The 22,214-nt window shown below is 35.0% G+C and overlaps 2 protein-coding genes across 2 annotated transcripts; both read right to left on the reverse strand.

Moving 5' to 3' along the window:
- Positions 1-10,166: 10,166 nt before the first annotated feature.
- Positions 10,167-11,333, reverse strand: LOC125656428 (acetylcholine receptor subunit beta-like). Its single transcript, XM_048887034.2, has one exon. The coding sequence runs from the start codon at positions 11,331-11,333 to the stop codon at positions 10,167-10,169; it is 1,167 nt and encodes a 388-aa protein (XP_048742991.2).
- Positions 11,334-20,887: 9,554 nt separating this feature from the next.
- Positions 20,888-21,850, reverse strand: LOC125656427 (uncharacterized protein K02A2.6-like). Its single transcript, XM_048887032.2, has one exon. It carries the CDS (start codon positions 21,848-21,850, stop codon positions 20,888-20,890), a length of 963 nt encoding a protein of 320 aa, XP_048742989.2.
- Between the last annotated feature and the right edge of the window lie 364 nt (positions 21,851-22,214).

Genomic DNA, 22,214 nt, shown 5'->3' on the forward strand with positions numbered 1-22,214 from the left:
GCATACAGTAGTGTGCGTGCTCTAGATTATTATACATATGTAGTTGTGTCGTTATATATATATCGTTGTAAATAATATGTTTGGCTTCGTCTCTGATTCTTCCATTTATAATCATGCCGATGGCAGCACTTTTTCTTATTCCCATGAAAAAGCAGATGTTTAACGTCCTCCTTGGAAAACGATGACCCATCCCTTATAAATTGGTTTCATCGCAATAACATGAATTCCAGGCCAATTGCACTAGAAAAGAAAGCTATAGGCTGATTTAAGGTATTCCATGTATAATGAAAGGATAATGAACAATTTTGAAGGATTTAGATCAACATAAAACTTTATTGTTAAATAATGATGGAAGTGAAGCAGATGAAATTCACATGACTGGTAAATGATTAGAAGCTGACCTTTTTGCACTTAAGACTTTTTGGAAGAGTTGTCCGCCCTTTGTAAAAATAAGAAAAATCTAATTTTCTAAAAATGTGTGTGGTCAATGATTAATTTTATTTTATATTTTCATAAAAAGAAAGTGTATGTAACTTTCTACCAAGAGATTAATATGAATATATAATTTGTTTTTAAAATATTGTAATAAAAGATGCTTTTCCCATATACTTCAATGTTAAATTCTAGGTGAAATATATCAAGCAGTAAACAAAATTTAGAAAATTCCTACCGTGGGTTATTTTTATTTGATGAACCCTTCAAAATGATACCATGATTACAAATATTCCACGATCCATTTATTAGATATGAAATATGGTCATTATACATTGAATACCTTAAACCGCTACAATACAACTCGACAATGTGCACGAATTTTAAACTGCTATAATACACCCCGACAATGTACACCGATTTCAAACATACATCGGACACGTTATACACCATTTCATCCTATATATGTTTTATTGAATGACATTCAGTGTGAGACATTATCGTCTGCTGTTGTAACTTTAAAAGATTGGTCTTCAGGGAGAGGTGATTTAAATGGACGGAGTTGAACTCTTTTACTACTTTCCGAAGTTCTTTACGTTGGGCATTAATGGGTTAATGATTCAATGGTATTAGTTTTCAATGTTGATGTGATTTAAATGGAGTCTTCAGATTATTGCCACATGTCATTTTAAGCAATTTTAGTTTGCATGCTCTGGAATTAAACGTAACAGGTATAAGTACAAGAATTAAATCAAGCATACAATACACTCCACTACTCCGTCATTGATCAAACTAAAAAAAAGTCAACACAAGAAGATTGAAAAATGTTAATACATGATATTCATGCAGGGTTATGAAAGAAAATATCTTCGTGATAGAGTTTTTGTGACCAGAATACCTTTCTGTATAGATTTCCATCTTTTCAACAAATAATGAAGGATAGTATTCCAATTAGAGTCTAGCATGCGTGGAGGAAAATACGACTGTGGGTTTATCTATGACAAGCCATTTTACTATTTATTCAAAAAAGATAGAGAGCGCGATATCGATGTCTCTTTAACGTATAGCGATGTATCTCTTTGACATAGAGAAACGTCTCTTTAAGGTAGAGATATATCTCTTACACATAAAGAAATATTTATTCATAGATTAAACAGATATCGAGATATAAACTTGATAAATATGTTGATGTTACAGGGTTTCAAAACCTTCTTTAAATTCACCATTTCGCAAATTATATGGTCATTGGAATGATCTTGTTCGCAAATACATTTCACAAGGTCGAATGTTGTATGGCTATCGTTCGTTGGGTCGTTCTTTACATTCTGATTTTTTAATTACGGATTATTCCGTGTACCAAATCAAGATATAGGGTTCACGCAATCTGACTAAAGTATATTATAATATATATATAGGTCTGTACTTTATTCAGATTGGGGTTCTCAGCAATGTTTACTGATCCCATGAGTCAGGTTTTCATTTCATTGTGCCATTTATCGTTAGGCTACAATCTTAATCTGTACCTTTTTTACCACTATTTAGCGTTATTTGTTTTACCGGAATATTTGTTTTTCTTACTTTGTCACCTCGGGGGTACGATGCTGAAGTCGACTTCAAGCCTTCGACTGGCCGGGCTGCCAATTCTATCTAACCCCTGCTAGGGTATCGTGGGGCACGGGTATATTCCTCTTAGTAAATCCAACCCTTGAGAACCACAAGGACAAGACACACAGAATGCGCCAACAACAGTGAACATCCAAAATCCTCTAGGGTATGCGTACGAATCATTGACACCCCCCCCCCTGTTAATACACCAAACACATTCGAAGAATTTATTTATTTAGTAGGGCTGGGCTCTGTCTTAACTGGCTTAATATCATCCATGTTACCGGTAGCTGTATCACCCGTTGTCACAAGCATATATCAAATGTTCATCAGACACCCCACCCCTTAATTAATTCTATTGCATTCCAAGTTGATCGATTATAAAGCATACAATCATATCGGGTGTTAACTTTGCCCTGTTACTGGTGAGAGACCCAACCAATGCCCGTCTACACCTCCTCTTACTGATGATTCTCAGGGTAATACCACTCAACTCGAACACGCCAACAAAATGTGTCAGTTGACAGGTGAACAGACGTATTTCTGATCCCTTGTCACATTTACATTGTGTGATTTAAAAGACGTAGAGGATGAGTTTCACTTTATTTTGAAATGTCCAAAATACCAAGAAATACGCAATTTATATATCAAAAAGTATTATTTTAGACGTCCAAGCGTTTTCAAATTAATTAAATTATTAAGTGTACAAAATGTTAAAGAATTGCGAAACTTAGGAAAATTTTTATTACTAGCAGAGAAAATAAGAAAGGATAATTCATAATTGTAATTACACCCCATTTCTTTTTCTCATTTAACACAATTTTTTCCCCTTCTATTTTTATTTTCATACAACTCGCACGCAATCACCTATATTACAAATATTATCTTTTATACTTATATGTATGTGTATGCTGATCTATAGCTCTGATTATGTGTATGTTGTTCACCTTATATTTCATTATGTATAAAATTGTATATCTGATGTGCCAGATGTCACAAAGAAATAAACTGAACTGAACATCGGCCCGCTCATGTCATTGCTACATGTATGTCAAACCTAGGTAGTGATTGCTTCTTGAATAAACTCTCTGCATTTTAATAAAAGTGAGAATCAGGTTTTTCAGATATGATCTTCAAAACGGGAGGTCCCGTGTCGCGACAGACGTTAGCACATTGAGGGGCCCTCGCTGCCACACCTCTGAGAGCTAAACATACAGTACCCGACCATAAGTAAGTTCTCACTATATATTTCATTGTAAAAACAATTTATATAAAAACAAGATATGTTTGTAAAACACATATGTCCCCCCCCCCCCCCCCCCCCCCCATGGTGCAAAATTGAAAAGGGTTATACACACACATCATTTAATTGAGAGTAGTATCATCAATTCAAAATATTGAGCAGACAATATTTTCCTATGTCAAGAGTGGATTGACCATGTGACCTAAAAATCAATAGGGGTCATCAACTCCTGAAGATGTACCAGTGTACCAAGTTTGATGTCTGTCAAGCAAAGGTTTCTCAAGATATTCAACAGACAGTATATTCTTATGTCCAGTTTGACCCTTGACCTTTGACCATGTGACATCAAATTCATTAGTAGTCATCTTCTCCTGATGATGTACCAGTGTACCAAGTCTGATGTCTGTCAAGCAAAGGGTTCTCAAGATATTGAACAGACAGAATATTCCTATGTCCAGTTTGACCCTTGACCATGTGACCTCAAATTCAATAAGGGTAATCTTTTCCTGAAGATGTACCAGTGTACCATGTTTGAAGTATGTCAAGCAAAGGGTTCTCAAGATATTGACCGGACAGCATATTCCTATGTCCAATTTGACCCTTGACCTTTGACCATGTGACCTCAAAATCAATATAGGTCATCTTCTTCTAAAGATATACCAGTGTACCAAGTTTGATGTCTGTCAAGCAAAGGATTCTTGAGACATTTAGTGGTCAATATATTCCTATGTCCAGTTTGACCCTTGACCTTTGACCATGTGACCTCAAAATCAATAGGTGTCATTCTCTCCTGATGATGTACCAGTGTAACAAGTCTGACGTCTGTCAAGCAAAGGATTCTCAAGACATTGAGCGGACAGTATATTCCTATGTCCAGAGTAGATTGACCCTTGACCTTTAACCTTTTGACCTGAAAAACAATAGGGGTCCTCTTCTTTTTATAACCAACTCACATATGAAATATCATTACAATCAAGTGAATGGTTCTCAAGATATTGAGCGGACAGCTCATTGTCTACCACATGGGGTTAAGACCAGCAGTTTGACCTTGACCTTTGACCACGTGACCTGAAAAGCCATAGGGATCATCTACTCTCTAAAGAAAGCCTCTGTATCAATTTTGGCTATTATCAAACAAAGGGGTAAAAAGATATTGAGCACACAACACATGGGCTTAAGACCAGAGGTTTGACCTTGACCTATGACCATGTGATCTGAAGGTCAATAGCGATCATCTACTCTCCAAGGGCAACCCTTGTACCAAGTTTGGTAGTTATCATGCATAGGGGTCAAAAGTTATTGAGTGGACAACACATGGTTTACCACATGGGGTAAAGACCAGCAGTTTGACCTTGACCTTTGACCATGTGACCTGAAAATCAATAAGGATCATCTACTCTCCAGGGGCAACCCCTGTACCGAGTTTGGTTGTTATCAAGCAAAGGGGTCGAAAGATATTGAGTGGACAACACATGGTCTACAGACCGACCGACCGACAGACCGACCGACCGACAGTTGCAAAACAATATACCCCCCTCTTTTTCAAAGGGGGGCATAAAAATTGTGATGTCAATTAAGTCCCAATTTTCATATCTTTTTCACTTATCATGCAAAATTGTTCAAAGTTTCTTTTTCTATAATGCTAGGCAAATTGTGATATTATGATCATTGGGAATAGTTTATGAAATCATCAAGGCAAAATTTTCAATCTCAAAATACTATTATTTCTTAACATGCCGTAAAGTTTTAATTTTGCATTTGACATGTAATTTCACCGCAGCACCTACAGATAAAATTATATGAAAACTGTATTTTTAAAAAATATATCCATAAAAAATGCTGCAATAAGTTGGTGGGTTTTTTTTTTGTTTTTTTTCTTCAAAAAAGATGTTTTCAATGAAATATATAGTGAATTTGTTTTGTAATGAGGTGGCCCATTGCACTGGTAGCCCCCAATCACCGCGTCCAGGGAATAAACATCTTGACAATTATGTGCATTGCACTTAATCACCAGGCATCTTGAATAAAGATGAATAGTTTTCTAGAAAAATTCTAACAAGGTAATTCTTTTCCAAAAAATGAAGACATAGAATATTGATTTTGCGTAGCATAAAATGTTCGTTATATTTTCTTTTATTTGCAGGACACTCTAACTCAATTTAATTATTCAAGGTAATTAGAGTGAATTTAAACCTCTGTCAGTAATTCTAAAATACATTCGTTATTCAATTTAATGATAATCTTTTCATTAATGTCCGTTGACAATGGTTAGGACATGTACATGTAACTCGTACATGTTCTAAATTCGCAAATTATTTAGAGTAGATTTGCGACTTGCAATATCAATTCACAATAAGAATTGATAAATAGTAAACAAAATAGAAAGAAAAAATCACTTTGTCATTTCATTTATACCATACGTATAGATATGTACATATATTAAAGTTTTACATTATACGGCTTTAGAATATGGAGGAAAAAACGGTCGTATGTATGTAATCTATTTAATTCCTTTTAATTATCGCTTTCTAATTATCTTTTATAAATAGAAAAGTACATGTAATATATAATGTCAAGTAATCATGCTGCACTTTCACTTTGTATGACATGAAAGGTGAAGGTGAACAGTGATCAATCTCATACTTCCTATAAGCAATACAAAATAGAAAGTTGGGCAAACACGGACCCCTGGACGTACCAGAGGTGGGAGCAAGTGCCAAGGAGGAGTAAGCATCCCCTGTCGACCTGTCACATCCGCCGTGAGTCCTATATCTTGATCAGGTAAACGGAGCCATGTAACACCAAACTTACAAGTATAATACACTTATTACATATGTAGCAGACAATCCGTCACCACTGGGGGTCAAGTGTCATGGTTGGTGTTTGTAGAATAAAGAGCCGTCAGTGCTACGGTCTTGAGCACAATGGCAAATTAAAAACTACTACTCGTGATGTCTCCATTCGAGTGGAAAAAATCTCGGCGGTGACGTAAAATTACACACAAATAAAATAATTAAATAATACTTTCAAGAATATAGCATTTATTTTTGTGTTAGTACGCACTTCTACACTGTGTTTACAGATACTACCGATTAAAGAAAACGAATGTTTTGCGACTCATTGATTATTGAATGAAATTGTTCCTGTAAATGAGAAATGCACTAATAATGGACACTTCAAAGGTTTAAGACTATATTTTTCACCCGTAAAATATAGATCATATTTCTATATTATTCTTTGGTATATGTACATTGGAATATGTGTCACAATCACAATCTGGATATATTACCATCTTCTATATATATTTCGTTGTCAGCACTGTTTACCATATCCGAATCATCAATGGTACAGACTACCAAATATTGTTTTGAATTTAATCACTCCATACCATTATCTTCCCACTATTTTATTTCATAATCACATTGTTTTGGAAGTTTTCATCTAAATTTATCTGATTTCTGTAATTTTCAAGAATAATGCTATTTTCATCCCGACCCGACCATGGTACAAACTCTCTACACCATCGTCAGTAAACACGCTTTACAAGAAAACCACCATTTTTATCACTCAGTACAACAGTGTATTATTCTTGTTACCAATGTATTTTTTTTTTTTTTTTTTTTTTTCACATATATCAGTCTTTAATTCCAAAATACATTACTATTTCGGGGTAAAGTCTCCGCAGAGACCCCCTTATAATCTTTACCTAGGGTGCCAGGGGCCCCTTGGATTAGATGTATATAGGCATACATATACATATATATAAATTTATCATATAAATTTCTACATATAGAAAACACAAACATATATGCATACATACAAACACACACACATATAATATACTGTTATATAACAAAATTTATTAACATGTTATGGCAAAAAAGGTTCTTATTTTTACGGAAAAACCAACAACACAACAATATAATTATGTACATAAAGAACCTGAAACTGCCATATGCGGGGTTAACAATTCAAAAGTTCATATCACAACCCCCATGGCAGCACTATAGGAGGACAGGACCCCTCCTCATAGTGGGAACTTTTTGCAAAATACCAGTATATAAAAGGTTTATTACAAAATTTTATTTGATATAGAAATATAGTTGTTTGTAATCAATTCAAATTGTTCAAAATAAACTCACATTGTAACATAGTTAAAAATGTGCATAGTCAGATATTTGTCAGGTTTCATATTATAAAAAGTCATACCTGCAAAGGTGTATAAATTACAATTTGTCTTTAATTGCTTTCATAACTTTAGCATATTTTTTATCCTGAATTTTTGTGTACACTTCTGTATAAAAATTCAATTTACTTTTTATGTGGTTACATATTTCTTGAGGTTTTTCGTCTTTGTTATCTAATCTACAATACATTTTATACTTGTATATTTTACAGGCAATAAGAGATATTATGCTATTCAAAAAGAGTGTCTTTTCATTGTTTTCATAGTAAAATCCTATCACAATTGTTTTCCACGATATATCAAATTTTAAAATTTGTTTAACAATGTTCCATATATGAGAAACATTTTTACATTTTAAGATAAGATGTTCATTGTTTTCTTTAGCATCTCTGCAAAAGACACAAAAATCATTTTCTACTATCTTCCATTTCTTCAGCAATTCTCTGTTACACAATAGATTATTTAATAATTTATAATTAAATTCTGATATACTTCTGTCTCTTATGGATAAGATTTTTTGTTCATAAATAGATTTCCAAGCCGTTTTTGTTATTTCAAAAACCTTTCCGTAATATGTTTGGTGTAATGGAGGTATAAATTTTTCTTGACAAAGAATTTCGTAAATCAACTTTGAATTGATATCACACACTTTAACATGTCCTTTACATAATAAATCGTATGATGTACTCCCATGAAAAATGTTTTCGTATCGTATATTTGAATATTCATAACTTTTGAAGGTTTTTGTTATAACTGTTTTTATAATCATATATTCACACATCCAGTTTTTTTTACATATAAGTTTGTCATCAAACCATTCCAAAGGTTTTATGCCATTTTCATTTACAATATCATTCAAAAATTTAAAACCGCTCCTCAGCCAATTATGAAAAAATATTGGCTTGTTTTTGTACATAAAATTTTTATTACACCACAACGGTTCTTTCAATAATGCATTCAGATAAAATTGTTTTTTATTTTTTTTACATTCGTTGAAAAATACAAGCATTTCCTTGTAGAATAGAGGAAAATGTTCCATTATTTGATAATCATTTGATTTCGTAATATTTGTTTTACATAGATATTCAAAATCAAAGTCTCTTTCTTTGCACAAACTATCTACAAAAAAGAATAGAGAGTTTCTCTCGCTTGAAATCCTGTTTATCCAAGATACTTTTATGGATTTTAATTTCAAAGATACATCGACAATTCCAATGCCTCCCTTTAGGACATTTCCAATCTGTGTATTTCTTTTAATTCTATCTCTTTTGTTCCATATATAGTTATATAACAAACTTTGAAATTTCTTAATTACTTCTTCATTTGGAAAGCTCAGAACTGATCCAACATATATAATCTTTGATATTGCTAGGCTATTGATGACACAAACTTTACCAAAAATGGTTAGTTTTCTTTTTTTCCATGATTCAAACAGTTTTTCTAAGTCATCTACAATTTTTGTCCAATTGTTTTTATAACATATTTCTTTGTTGTGTCCTATATAAATTCCAAGAGTTTTTATGCTATCATTGTTTACGTTAACATTTCTAATTTGTTTATAATGATATTTGTGAGGACCCGTTAATATACATTCTGTTTTTGACATATTTAAATACATACCCGAAACATTGCTGAATTTTGCTATGACTTTTAAAGAATGTTCTAGAGAGGTTTCATCTTTTAGAGGAAGAGTACAATCATCTGCATGTTGTATAATCTTAATACTGTTAGTCATTCCTGGTTTTTGAAATCCATTAATATTTGAATTCGATCTAATATTTACCGCTAATATTTCTATAACAAAAAGAAATAATATTGCAGAGATGGGACATCCTTGTCTTATACCTCTCTGCATATTGCATGTTTTGGACATCCATCCATTATTTTTTATTTTAAATATAGGTTTATTGTATAGTATGTTGACCCATTTGAGAAAGTTTTCGCCAAAGTTAAATTTTTTAAGAACTTTCGTCATGAAGTTCCATTCCACAGAGTCGAACGCTTTTTGGAAATCAAGAAATAACATTATTGATTCTATATCATTTTCTTCACAATATTCAAAAATATCAATAATTAACCTTGCATTCAGAGCTATATTTCTCCCTTTTATATAAGCTGATTGATTAACATGTATTGCTTTATCCAACACTTTTTGTAGTCTATTAGCTAAAAGAAAAGCTATTATTTTATAATCAGTATTTGTAAGACTAATAGGCCTATAATTGTTAAGACTTGTTACCAATGTAGATTATTGATACTTGTCGTTTTTTCGTAGTGTGTGTTATTTGTTTATGTAATATATGTCTCTTGATAAAGACGCGGGTTGCGTCGAAAATTTGAGTTTTAAATAACCAAAAGTGTCGTGACCTTTTCAGTGCTTATATATATATATATATATATATATATATATATATATATATATATATATATATAAGCAATATGACAATGCATATATATATATAAATACATGTATATATATAAATACATGTATATATGAAATATATATATATATATATATATATATATATATATATATATATATATATATATGTGTGTGTGTGTGTGTGTGTGTGTGTGTGTGTGTGTGTGTGCGTGTGTGTAGCAAGACAACCCTTTTTATCACTGACATGTTTGTAGTACCGGTATATATACATGTATGTAATAGGTGTTGCAATTATTTCAGTTGTTTTTGAACGAAAACTATCGAATCTTTGCAAATAATATTATCAATGAAATAAAATCCACAATTATGACCAATACCATAAATATTCTATCAAGTACTTTAGCTGTTAAGTTTTCTTTTGCAAGATTGATGATTCTTCGAAATCTCTTAACTTTAGAATCTCCTTTCTCCGTAACATCACCTTTCTCCTTAACATCACATTCACCGGGCTCTACTTTATTAGTGTCACTGTTATCAGTAGACCAAAAATGGACATGCAAAACTATAATTTCTAAGATAACGGTCAGTCCACTGATGACTAATTGTATGGTCAGATATACCGTAAAAGGCGGAATATCGTCCGACTTCGGCATTGTATCATTAATGACAGTCAGAAACACAGCAAAGGTTAAGAAAATTGCCATGGACGTACCCATCTTTTCCCCAGAGTCTATTGGTAATACGAAACAAAATATATTTAAAACTGAGAGAATAATCACGGGGAGGAGAACGGTCAGAACAATATAATCCGGTTTTCTCTTCATATTCAAATGAAACAACAGTTGTTTATCCTTTGCGGAAACGTGATGTTCTACAACAGAGGCACCTTGGACGTTCCATTCTTCATTCCTGTCAAAGTAAGTTAAGTCGTATACAGAGTGAGTCGATGACAGGGCTATGAATTCTGAGTCCACGAAAAAGTTTCCAAAATATAATGAACAAGTCTGCGAATCAAAGGGGTATTTTGTGATGTCGATTTTGCATTTCGTGACGCTTTCTCTCGAGGTTATATACGTCACATATCCGTAATTGTATATGGTTACCGGTTTCTCTTCCGTCAAACATTTATTATTTGTGACGTCATTAAAAATGCAAATTGAGCTTGGGATCCACACGGATTTTGAAGTGGTCTGAATCTGTGTTATACTATTGTAAGAAGTTGGATCCCATATCAAACGATTATCTCCCCATGTCATTGAAATCCAGAAAGACGCTGAAAAGGTCTGATCCTTTTCACTCACTTTGCGAATCGACATGAGAATTAACCCCACAGATAACGTTATCGAATCAGATGCAGTATCAAACGGCGCCACTCGAACTTCATAACTGTCCAAAAAATCCTTGAATAATTGTGACCTGTTGGTTGCTAAACAAAAACCCAGCGAAATGATTATAAAAAACACGAGTAATTTTAATTTACCCATCACCAAATTAGACACTTGTTTCTGTTAGCTCTTCAGAGGCATAATAGAGGTAGATGTCATGTGTGTTTTAAATATTTACTAAAACTACAGGCATGTAATAGACACAGTGAAAGTGTTAACAAAATCATTTCGAAATGTTAGAACTTTATGAATCGCCTAGATATTGTCCAAACATATCGTTAACATTTAAAGTTTTTTCAATTTTAACTTCGTTTAAGTTCCAAGACATTTTATTTTTCGGAATATCAATCATAATGCACTGTTAACTGAATAAACAGCTCTCACATGACAGCGAGTATAGTTTTCAAAGCGTATTAATATATCAATAGAAGCAATCGTAATAATTTCCCTTTCCAAATAGAAAGAATATATACATTTCTCATAGAAAGATCAATATTTAATTCAATGCTATTAGCAAAGGGAGATCAAATATTTTTTTTGGCGATAAAGGTTTTAAATCTCCTTAAAAATGTTAAACTTTAAATAGTGTGACCAGCTATGGATGCTCGGGTTTCTTCTTTCAATTTGATATCAAGTCCCCAGAAAATGGTATGTGCTATTTCTCAATTACGCTTTTCTCAAAACGAATATATCTACATGAAGTTTCGATCAATGAAAGAGGAAACACTGTTTTGCTGTTTTAGAAACAATGAAATAAATCAGACATCTTTTCTTTTGAAAGAGTACAAATCACAGCTACACGTATGTATAGAATAGATAGGTAATTAGAAAAGCAGATTGAATAAATGAAAGCTTATCGGTTAACTTAGCATTTGAGTACCGCTCTGAAAAATAAATAGTGGCTCATCACAACTAAAATTTATTCAACACCAACTATGAAACATGATTTCACCATAGAAAGAGTGTTACAAGCTCTCAATTATTTCAAACGAATTTTTTTTGGAACCCCCTCCCTCCATGATAAAAAGATGTGTTTGTAAATTAGATATTTCAAAGCCCAAATTTCAATATGATTGTATGCTTAATATGAATATATAATAAAACATTTTCTTTTTTTTTTTTTTTTTTAGAAAAAAATACTTATGAAAATTGAAACGTTAATTGTTAATATTTTTAAATCTACGGATAAAATCTTCACCAAACATGTCAGAAAAAACGGTTATTGGAGAAATATAATTTAACTAGAAATTGAAATGAAATGGTCAAACTTCAGAAATATTGCGATTTTTCAAATTTGAACCAAGCCCAATCGGAATTGTAAAAAGGTAGTCATAGAGAACATTGTACACACATGTATGTAATCCCTTGATGTAAATGATTTACAAATTAAATGCCTTTATAAATGAAACTAATTTCGTAATGAAAATTTGTTTACAATTAGGTACAATATGATTATCTTATTAATTTAAATCGGGATCGGTACTTTTCTTTTTCGTCCGATTCAAGTCTAAAATATGGCGCTATGTATAAAATATATTCATTTCGTTTTCAAATTTCATTAAAAAAAATTTCAAATTACAATTATAACGTTTATCTGAGACATTTAGGCATGTTTTATTTAATTAATACATGTACACACAGATTGCTTAAGAAAATATCATGTTTAAAACAAAATGAGATGTAACACTGAAACTGTTTAATTGTGTTCAGAATGAACTTGTAATTTGAAAACATCTGCTTTAAACCAAATTTATACTAGTCTAGTATATTTAACTTATGTACACAGAAATATGACACGAGCCTTTACATAACGAAGAATTGTGAGCTCTGTATCTCTTTTGTAACTCTACAACTGACATCCACACTTTGCTGACCTTTGGAATATCTTGTAAACATTAAAAATGGAAAAATAAAATTTGATTATTTAAGCTCAAATCGAGTCCATGCTCCTTTAAGAATCAGCTTTAACACATTGCAGTGCAATAATGAAATGCTTGAAATCACTAACGAACTATCTATTTGTGACTCACTGTATCAGAAGAAAAAATAAATTATTTCACAATGCCTTTCGAATGTGTACAAATGTACAGTTTACACCCCTCACTCCCAATTACACAATATTGATAAATCTGTTTATTTTCTGTTTAATTTTCATTTCGAGTTTTCATGTCAATTCATGTTCACTTTAAGAGAGTTGGACAAGTTACAAAGCCACGTTTACATTTTAAACACAACTAAGATTGATTGATTTTATTTCATTTAACGTCCCTCTCGAGAATTTTCACTCTATGGAGACGTCACCTATGCCGGTGAAGGGCTGCAAAATTTAGGCCTATGCTCAATCGGAACTCCTCGAATGTCTCGCGCACTCAACATAGATCTCGGATGTAATACGATGGCATCCATGAGCGAATTTGATGCATTGCTGTGACGTCACAAATGACAATGCATCAAATTCGCTCATGGATACCATCGTATTACATCCGAGATATATGTCGAGTGCGCGAGACATTCGAGGAGTTCCGATTGGGCCTATGCTCGGCGCGTATGGCCTTTGAGCAGGGAGGGATTTTTATCGTGCCACACCTGCTGTGACACGGGGCCTCGGTTTTTGCGGTCTAATCCGAAGGACCGCCTCATTTAGTCGCCTCTTACGACAAGCAAGGGGTAGTGAGTATCTATTCTAACCCGGATCCCCACGGGATTAAGGAATACAGGCAGTGAGAAGTTCAAATATGTAACAGTGAAGGTACAATGTATACGCATTTACACGACCATTACTCACGATAACTTAAAGATATCTTAGACAGCTGACTATACAATAAAAATGGAACACGTACATATCTTCTGATCAGTAATTCATTGTTAAGCACCACTCTGACTCCACGCACAAGTACTCTGAAGTCGATATTAAAAAGATGCTGGAGTTCCTTACTGACAATATCTACGTAGTCTTCGGTGATCAGGACTTCCAACAGACTGTTGGAATTCCCATGTTATATCCATAAACTATATTCATTTTCATTCATATGTCGATTCAATCAAACAAAAAGACACCACGTAGTCTTCCATATCTGCTTCATATTTGGATGTTTTATTAACTAATAACTCAAATTATTAAAAACAGGATGACTTTCCATATCTACAATGTATATAGCAATATTCTATTATCACCCATATGTACTATATCTAATTGGTTCCAATATTTACAACATGCATATTTAATTGGTACCTAAATGTAATATAAATGCATTTCATTGTTATGTATATTTACCCTATTTCATTGGTAGGTATAAGTGCTATAATATTTAACTTGTACCTATGTGCACAGTATGTCATAGCTATAGGTACATGTACTATGTTGAATTGTTGGTTAAATGCACTACATTTATTGCATATTAATTTGGGACCTATTTGCAATATATTTGATACGTAGCGATATATATATACTGTACTGTTCTAGCTGCAAGCGGTCCTTCGGATGAGACCGCAAAAACCGAGGTCTCGTATCACAGCAGGTGTGGCACGATAACAATCCCTCTCTGCTCAAAGGCCATAAGCGCCGAACATAGGCCTAAATTGTGCAGCCCTTCACCGGCAGTGGTGACATCTTCATATGAGTGAAATATTCTCGTGAAGGACGTTAAACAATATTTAATCAATCAATCATATATGTGTACGTACTATATTTGTCCTTACGCTTCAAGGACTTCTTCGACATCAGTATGTAAGGTTGTCTTCGACATCAGTCTGTAATGTTGTCTAGACATCAGTCTGTAGTGTTGTTTAGACATCATGCTGTAGTGTTGTCTGTAGTGTTGTCTAGACACCAGTCTGTTGTGTTGTCTATAGTGTTGTCTTGACATCAGTCTGTAGTGTTGTCTTGACATCAGTCTGTAGTGTTGTCTTGACATCAGTCTGTAGTGTTGTCTAGACATCAGTCTGTAGTGTTGTCTGTAGTGTTGTTTAGACATCAGTCTGTAGTGTTGTCTGTAGTGTTGTCTTGACATCAGTCTGTAGTGTTGTCTTGACATCAGTCTGTAGTGTTGTCTTGACATCAGTCTGTAGTGTTGTCTAGACATCAGTCTGTAGTGTTGTCTGTAGTGTTGTTTAGACATCAGTCTGTAGTGTTGTCTGTAGTGTTGTCTAGACATCAGTCTGTAGTGTTGTCTTGACATCAGTCTGTAGTGTTGTCTTGACATCAGTATGTAGTGTTGTCTTGACATCAGTCTGTAGTGTTGTCTAGACATCAGTCTGTTGTGTTGTCTATAGTGTTGTCTTGACATCAGTCTGTAGTGTTGTCTTGACATCAGTCTGTAGTGTTGTCTAGACATCAGTCTGTTGTGTTGTCTATAGTGTTGTCTTGACATCAGTCTGTAGTGTTGTCTTGACATCAGTCTGTAGTATGGTCTTGACATCAGACTGTAGTGTTGTCTAGACATCAGTCTGTAGTGTTGTCTGTAGTGTTGCCTAGACATCAGTCTGTAGTGTTGTCTAGATATCAGTCTGTAGTATGGTCTTGACATCAGTCTGTAGTGTTGTCTTGACATCAGTCTGTAGTGTTGTCTTGACATCAGTCTGTAGTGTTGTCTTGTAATGTTGTCTTGACATTAGTCTATAGTGTTGTCTTGACATCTGTCTGTAGTGATGCATGTAGTGTTGTCTAGACATCAGTCTGTAGTGTTGTCTTTAGTGTTGTCTTGATATCAGTCTGTAGTGTTGTCTAGACATCAGTCTGTAGTGTTGTCTTTAGTGTTGTTTTGATATCAGTCTGTAGTGTTGTCTGTAGTGTTGTCTTGACATCAGTCTGTAGTGTTGTCTTGACATCAGTCTGTAGTGTTGTCTTGACATCAGTCTGTAGTGTTGTCTTGACATCAGTCTGTATTGTTGTCTAGACATCAGTCTGTAGTGTTGTCTAGACATCAGTCTGTAGTGTTGTCTGTAGTGTTATCTAGACACCAGTCTGTAGTGTTGTCTGTAGTGTTGTCTTGACATCAGTCTGTAGTGTTGTCTTGACATCAGTCTGTAGTGTTGTCTTGACATCAGTCTGTAGTGTTGTCTAGACATCAGTCTGTAGTGTTGTCTGTAGTGTTGTTTAGACATCAGTCTGTAGTGTTGTCTGTAGTGTTGTCTAGACATCAGTCTGTAGTGTTGTCTTGACATCAGTCTGTAGTGTTGTCTTGACATCAGTATGTAGTGTTGTCTTGACATCAGTCTGTAGTGTTGTCTAGACATCAGTCTGTTGTGTTGTCTATAGTGTTGTCTTGACATCAGTCTGTAGTGTTGTCTTGACATCAGTCTGTAGTGTTGTCTAGACATCAGTCTGTTGTGTTGTCTATAGTGTTGTCTTGACATCAGTCTGTAGTGTTGTCTTGACATCAGTCTGTAGTATGGTCTTGACATCAGACTGTAGTGTTGTCTAGACATCAGTCTGTAGTGTTGTCTGTAGTGTTGCCTAGACATCAGTCTGTAGTGTTGTCTAGATATCAGTCTGTAGTATGGTCTTGACATCAGTCTGTAGTGTTGTCTTGACATCAGTCTGTAGTGTTGTCTTGACATCAGTCTGTAGTGTTGTCTTGTAATGTTGTCTTGACATTAGTCTATAGTGTTGTCTTGACATCTGTCTGTAGTGATGCATGTAGTGTTGTCTAGACATCAGTCTGTAGTGTTGTCTTTAGTGTTGTCTTGATATCAGTCTGTAGTGTTGTCTAGACATCAGTCTGTAGTGTTGTCTTTAGTGTTGTTTTGATATCAGTCTGTAGTGTTGTCTGTAGTGCTGCCTAGACATCAGTCTGTAGTGTTGTATTGACACCAGTCTGTAGTGTTGTTTAGACATCATGCTGTAGTGTTGTCTGTAGTGTTGTCTTGACATCAGTCTGTAGTGTTGTCTTGTAATGTTGTCTTGACACCAGTCTGTAGTGTTGTCTTGTAATGTTGTCTTGACATCAGTCTGTAGTGTTGTCTTGACATCAGTCTGTAGTATGGTCTTGACATCAGACTGTAGTGTTGTCTTGACATCAGTCTGTAGTGTTGTCTATAGTGTTGTTTTGATATCAGTCTGTAGTGTTGTCTGTAGTGCTGCCTAGACATCAGTCTGTAGTGTTGTATTGATATCAGTCTATCGTGTTGTCTAGACATCAGTCTGTAGTGTTGTCTTGACATCAGTCTGTAGTGTTGCCTAGACATCAGTCTGTAGTGTTGTCTGTAGTGTTGCCTAGACATCAGTCTGTAGTGTTGTCTGTAGTGTTGTCTTGACATCAGTCTGTAGTGTTGTCTTGACATCAGTCTGTAGTGTTGTCTTGACATCAGTCTGTAGTGTTGTCTGTAGTGCTGCCTAGACATCAGTCTGTAGTGTTGTATTGATATCAGTCTGTCGTGTTGTCTAGACATCAGTCTGTAGTGTTGTCTTGACATCAGTCTGTAGTGTTGCCTAGACATCAGTCTGTAGTGTTGCCTAGAGATCAGTCTGTAGTGTTGTCTGTAGTGTTGTCTTGACATCAGTCTGTAGTGTTGTCTTGACATCAGTCTGTAGTGTTGTCTTGATATCAGTCTGTAGTGTTGTCTTGACATCAGTCTGTAGTGTTGTCTTGACATCAGTCTGTAGTGTTGTCTTGATATCAGTCTGTAGTGTTGTCTTGACATCAGTCTGTAGTGTTGTCTTGACATCAGGTTGTAGTGTTGTTTTGATATCAGTCTGTAGTGTTGTTTAGACATCAGTCTGTAGTGTTGTCTGTAGAGTTGTCTGTAGTGTTGTCTGTATTGTTGTCTTGACATCAGTCTGTAGTATGGTCTTGACATCAGTCTCTAGTGTTGTTTAGACATCAGTTTGTAGTGTTGTTTAGACATCAGTCTGTAGTGTTGTCTGTCGTGTTGTCTTGACATCAGTCTGTAGTGTTGTCTGTAGTGTTGTCTTGACATCAGTCTGTAGTGTTGCCTAGACATCAGTCTGTAATGTTGTCTAGACATCAGTCTATAGTGTTGTCTTGACATCTCTGTAGTGATATCTAGACATCAGTCTGTAGTGTTGTCTAGACATCAGTCTGTAATATTGTTTAGACATCAGTCTGTAGTGCTGCCTAGACATCAGTCTGTAGTGTTGTCTTGACATCAGTCTGTAGTGTTGTCTTGACATCAGTCTGTAGTGTTGTCTTGACATCAGTCTGTAGTGTTGTCTTGACATCAGTCTGTAGTGTTGTCTGTCGTGTTGTCTTGACATCAGTCTGTAGTGTTGTCTGTAGTGTTGTCTTGACATCAGTCTGTAGTTTTGCCTAGACATCAGTCTGTAATGTTGTCTAGACATCAGTCTATAGTGTTATCTTGACATCTGTCTGTAGTGATGCCTGTAGTGTTGTCTAGACATCAGTCTGTAGTGTTGTCTAGACATCAGTCTGTAATATTGTTTAGACATCAGTCTGTAGTGCTGCCTAGACATCAGTCTGTAGTGTTGTATTGATATCAGTCTATCGTGTTGTCTAGACATCAGTCTGTAGTGTTGTCTTGACATCAGTCTGTAGTGTTGTCTTGACATCAGTCTGTAGTGTTGTCTTGACATCAGTCTGTAGTGTTGTCTTGACATCAGTCTGTAGTGTTGCATTTTGTAACAAATAGGTACGAGTCCTTACAATTAAAATCCTTATAAAAATGGTTTGCAAAAGTCATTGAGATTTACCATGATATATACAAATGGTTCTACATTTGTTATGATTACAAATATCTTGATAATCATAAAAATATAACTGGGTTCTTGTATCCTATTGTAGTCTTTTTTATAATACAGAATCTTTATTCATTAAGAATTTTCAAAATTAAATCATCTTAACTACATTGATAGAGGCTATGTCAGAAGCGCAGATGGAGGGGGATCAACGGCCTGACCCCACCCCCTTGAACTTAGTATACAAATGTATTTGTCTAATTTATGCACTTTTACATGTAATAGTAAAATACTCAGTTTTACTCCTAGATTTGATTGGACTATGCCCACGATAAAAAAAACCCATGGATAGACACCATTCCCTGGGGGTAAATTCGATATCCACGCATGCACATGTACATTTAGCTGCGCTCGCCATGACAATCAAAATACATTTTTTCTCGTCATTCTGATGGTTGACAATCGGCGATGAACGGGGAGAAATTTCTAAGCTGTTTAATACGAATAAGTAGTTATTCTAATCTACTTACATGTAGATTGTTAAAAGGGCCATAGGTTTTTTCAATTTCAAAATACAGCTTTTACCTTTGATATCCTTGCCCTACCTAAAAGCTTTTACTACAAGAAATTGCGGTTTAAAGCTGTATGACCCGATGTTCATGTATTATTTTTGTACATTATTACTTTAAAGCAGATTAATTACTTTATAAAGTTATTAACTTTCCCTTAATTACATGCTTGAACACATCTGCATGTAAAAGAAAACTGAGAATATTATTTAGAAAGTAAATATAGTGTGGTACATATATAAATCATATAAATAATAAACGTCTATAAATAGACCCACGCGCGTCAGGGGAATCCCAACATGATGTATTAACTCATACGCAACTGTCTAGCTTTAAGGCTGAAAGAGCGTAAAACAACGAATTACTAAGAGGTATTTGATATTTTTATTTCTATTAAACTTATGGCACGGTACTGTTGTAACAAAATACACATCTTTACACAGATAAGACCACCGATGATCTGAAAGTTTGAACTGGTCACGTGACTGTCACTTGAAATGGCAGAGTGACGCGGTTATTTGTAAACATCGATTTAAAATCAAATAATTTGGGTTAAAACAGGTGAAATAATGTATGACATGTCATACAGCCTCATAACTAAATACGTGCGATGATTTAATTGCGTTTTTACGAGATGGAAAAAAATATATTGTAATTCGGACCATACAGCGTTAAAATTTGTTCTATAGTTTGTACATGCACTACAATGAGTCAAAGATATATAAAAAAAAAAACCACACCAATATACATATGTATGCACCCAGGGATGCATGAGCCGAGTTGCATGGGATACATTGTAAAGTCAGGAACGATGTGGCATATTTATAATTGTGAAGAACTAATTTCAGTTTTAAACTTTTCGAGTTACTGTCCAGAAACCATATTAGTCTGAAGTGTTCAATCTATTTTCGGTGACTGTGACCTTGACCTTTGTTCTCCAAAATCAATAGGAGCCTTGCTCTGCTGGTATCTGTTGTGTTGTTTGCGTGTATTTTCCGAATACATGTACGCACATGGTATCAACACAGCTCAGCCATTGTGAACTACTTTTTATTATCAGATATTCATACGCAGTTAACAGTAGTAGCAAAACCAACCAAATTAACCACATAAAGTTCCGGATATAACATCTTCTCCCCCTTAAGATTGATGTACATACATTTGTCAATTACGTTAAACTTTATACTGCCAAAATGAAAATGTCCAAGGGTAAAGTGTCACTGATTGAATTTACTGAATATAGTCTATATTTTAAGAACATGTCCATCACAACACACAAACATAGATGTATTATCTATACACATGTTAATATCAAAATAACCACAAAAAAAATGTATGACTATTGAGTAGAGTTTGAAATAAACACACAGAGTTGTACAGGGGATTATTATGCCCCTAAACACAGTACAACTTATTCCTACACACACAGATCAGGTATTGGTCTTCTGAGCACCAGAGTATACGAAATCTTCCATGATCTTTGGTTTGCGGATCCGAACTGGATATCGTTTCTCCTGTGCAATAGGCATGGCTTTTCGCGGTGTACGAACAACTTTCGATGTTCTCACTGGTGTGACATCGGACTTAAGCGGTTGCGAAACTTTCGACGTTCTCACTGGTGTGACAGGTTGCGATGTTCTGTACTCTGGAACATTCATCTCCTGGTCGTCACTATCCACGCATGTACCACTTGGTTCACTTGACTGTTTTGACTCTGGAATTTCTACGCTGGGCGTCATCATTGGAACTTGCGATACCACGATTTGATCTGCATGTCTCCTCCATTGAGTCATCGGGTCAACTTGCACACGATATGATACTGGTCCTGTTCGTTGCGCAATAGTTCCAGGAATCCATTTGTTATTTCCTCGATAATCTCTCATCATTACCGATTGTCCAGGTTCAAATTCTCTGTTATGCGCACTTCTCTGTGCACACATCTCCTGCTGCTTCTGTTTAACATGTGATTCGACATTTGGTCTCATCAGCTGCATTTTCGTTCTCAACTCTCTCCACATCATCAGTATAGCTGGAGTTTCATTGGTAGTGCAATGCGGAATATTTCTGTAAGCTAACAGAAAGTTTGCCAGTTTTTTCTTGATGTTACCCAAGTCACTTCTGCTGCATTTCATGGCTTGTTTGAATGTTTGTACGAAGCGTTCGGCAAGTCCATTACTGGATGGGTGATATGGTGAAGTTTTGATGTGTTTAATGCCATTGGCATCAACAAAATCTTCGAACTCCCTCGACGTAAATTGCGGCCCATTGTCACTCACAAGAGTTGCTGGAAGTCCGTTTTGGGCGAAAACTGTTCTCAAAACGTCAATTGTGGACGCTGATGTGGTCGTACTCATTTTGATCACCTCCGGCCACTTCGAATGTGCATCCACCATTATCAGGAACATAGATCCTAGGAAAGGTCCGGCGAAATCTATGTGGACTCTATCCCATGGTTTCGTGGGTCACTCCCATGCATTCAATGGTGCTCCTTTGGGTGCATTCTGATTCTGCTGACACCCATGACATTTCTTGGCCACGGTCTCAATATCCTGATCAATGCCTGGCCACCAACAGAAACTTCTGGCTAAAGTTTTCATCTTGACAACACCCAGATGTCCTTCATGTATTTGGAATAACACTTGGTCTCTGAGTTTGGCAGGTATGATCACTCTCACACCCCACATCACACATCCATGATGTATACATAGTTCATTTATGCGTGCATGAAATGGTGCCAGATCCCCCTCTTTATCTTTT

This window comes from Ostrea edulis, chromosome 7, assembly GCF_947568905.1.
Source record: "Ostrea edulis chromosome 7, xbOstEdul1.1, whole genome shotgun sequence".
Classification (NCBI taxonomy): Eukaryota; Metazoa; Mollusca; class Bivalvia; order Ostreida; family Ostreidae; genus Ostrea; species Ostrea edulis.

Bases quoted from the DNA above. Each gene is read 5' to 3' on its own strand.
- LOC125656428 (XM_048887034.2), bottom strand. From the start codon at position 11,333: ATGGGTAAATTAAAATTACTCGTGTTTTTTATAATCATTTCGCTGGGT.
- LOC125656427 (XM_048887032.2), bottom strand. From the start codon at position 21,850: ATGGTGGATGCACATTCGAAGTGGCCGGAGGTGATCAAAATGAGTACG.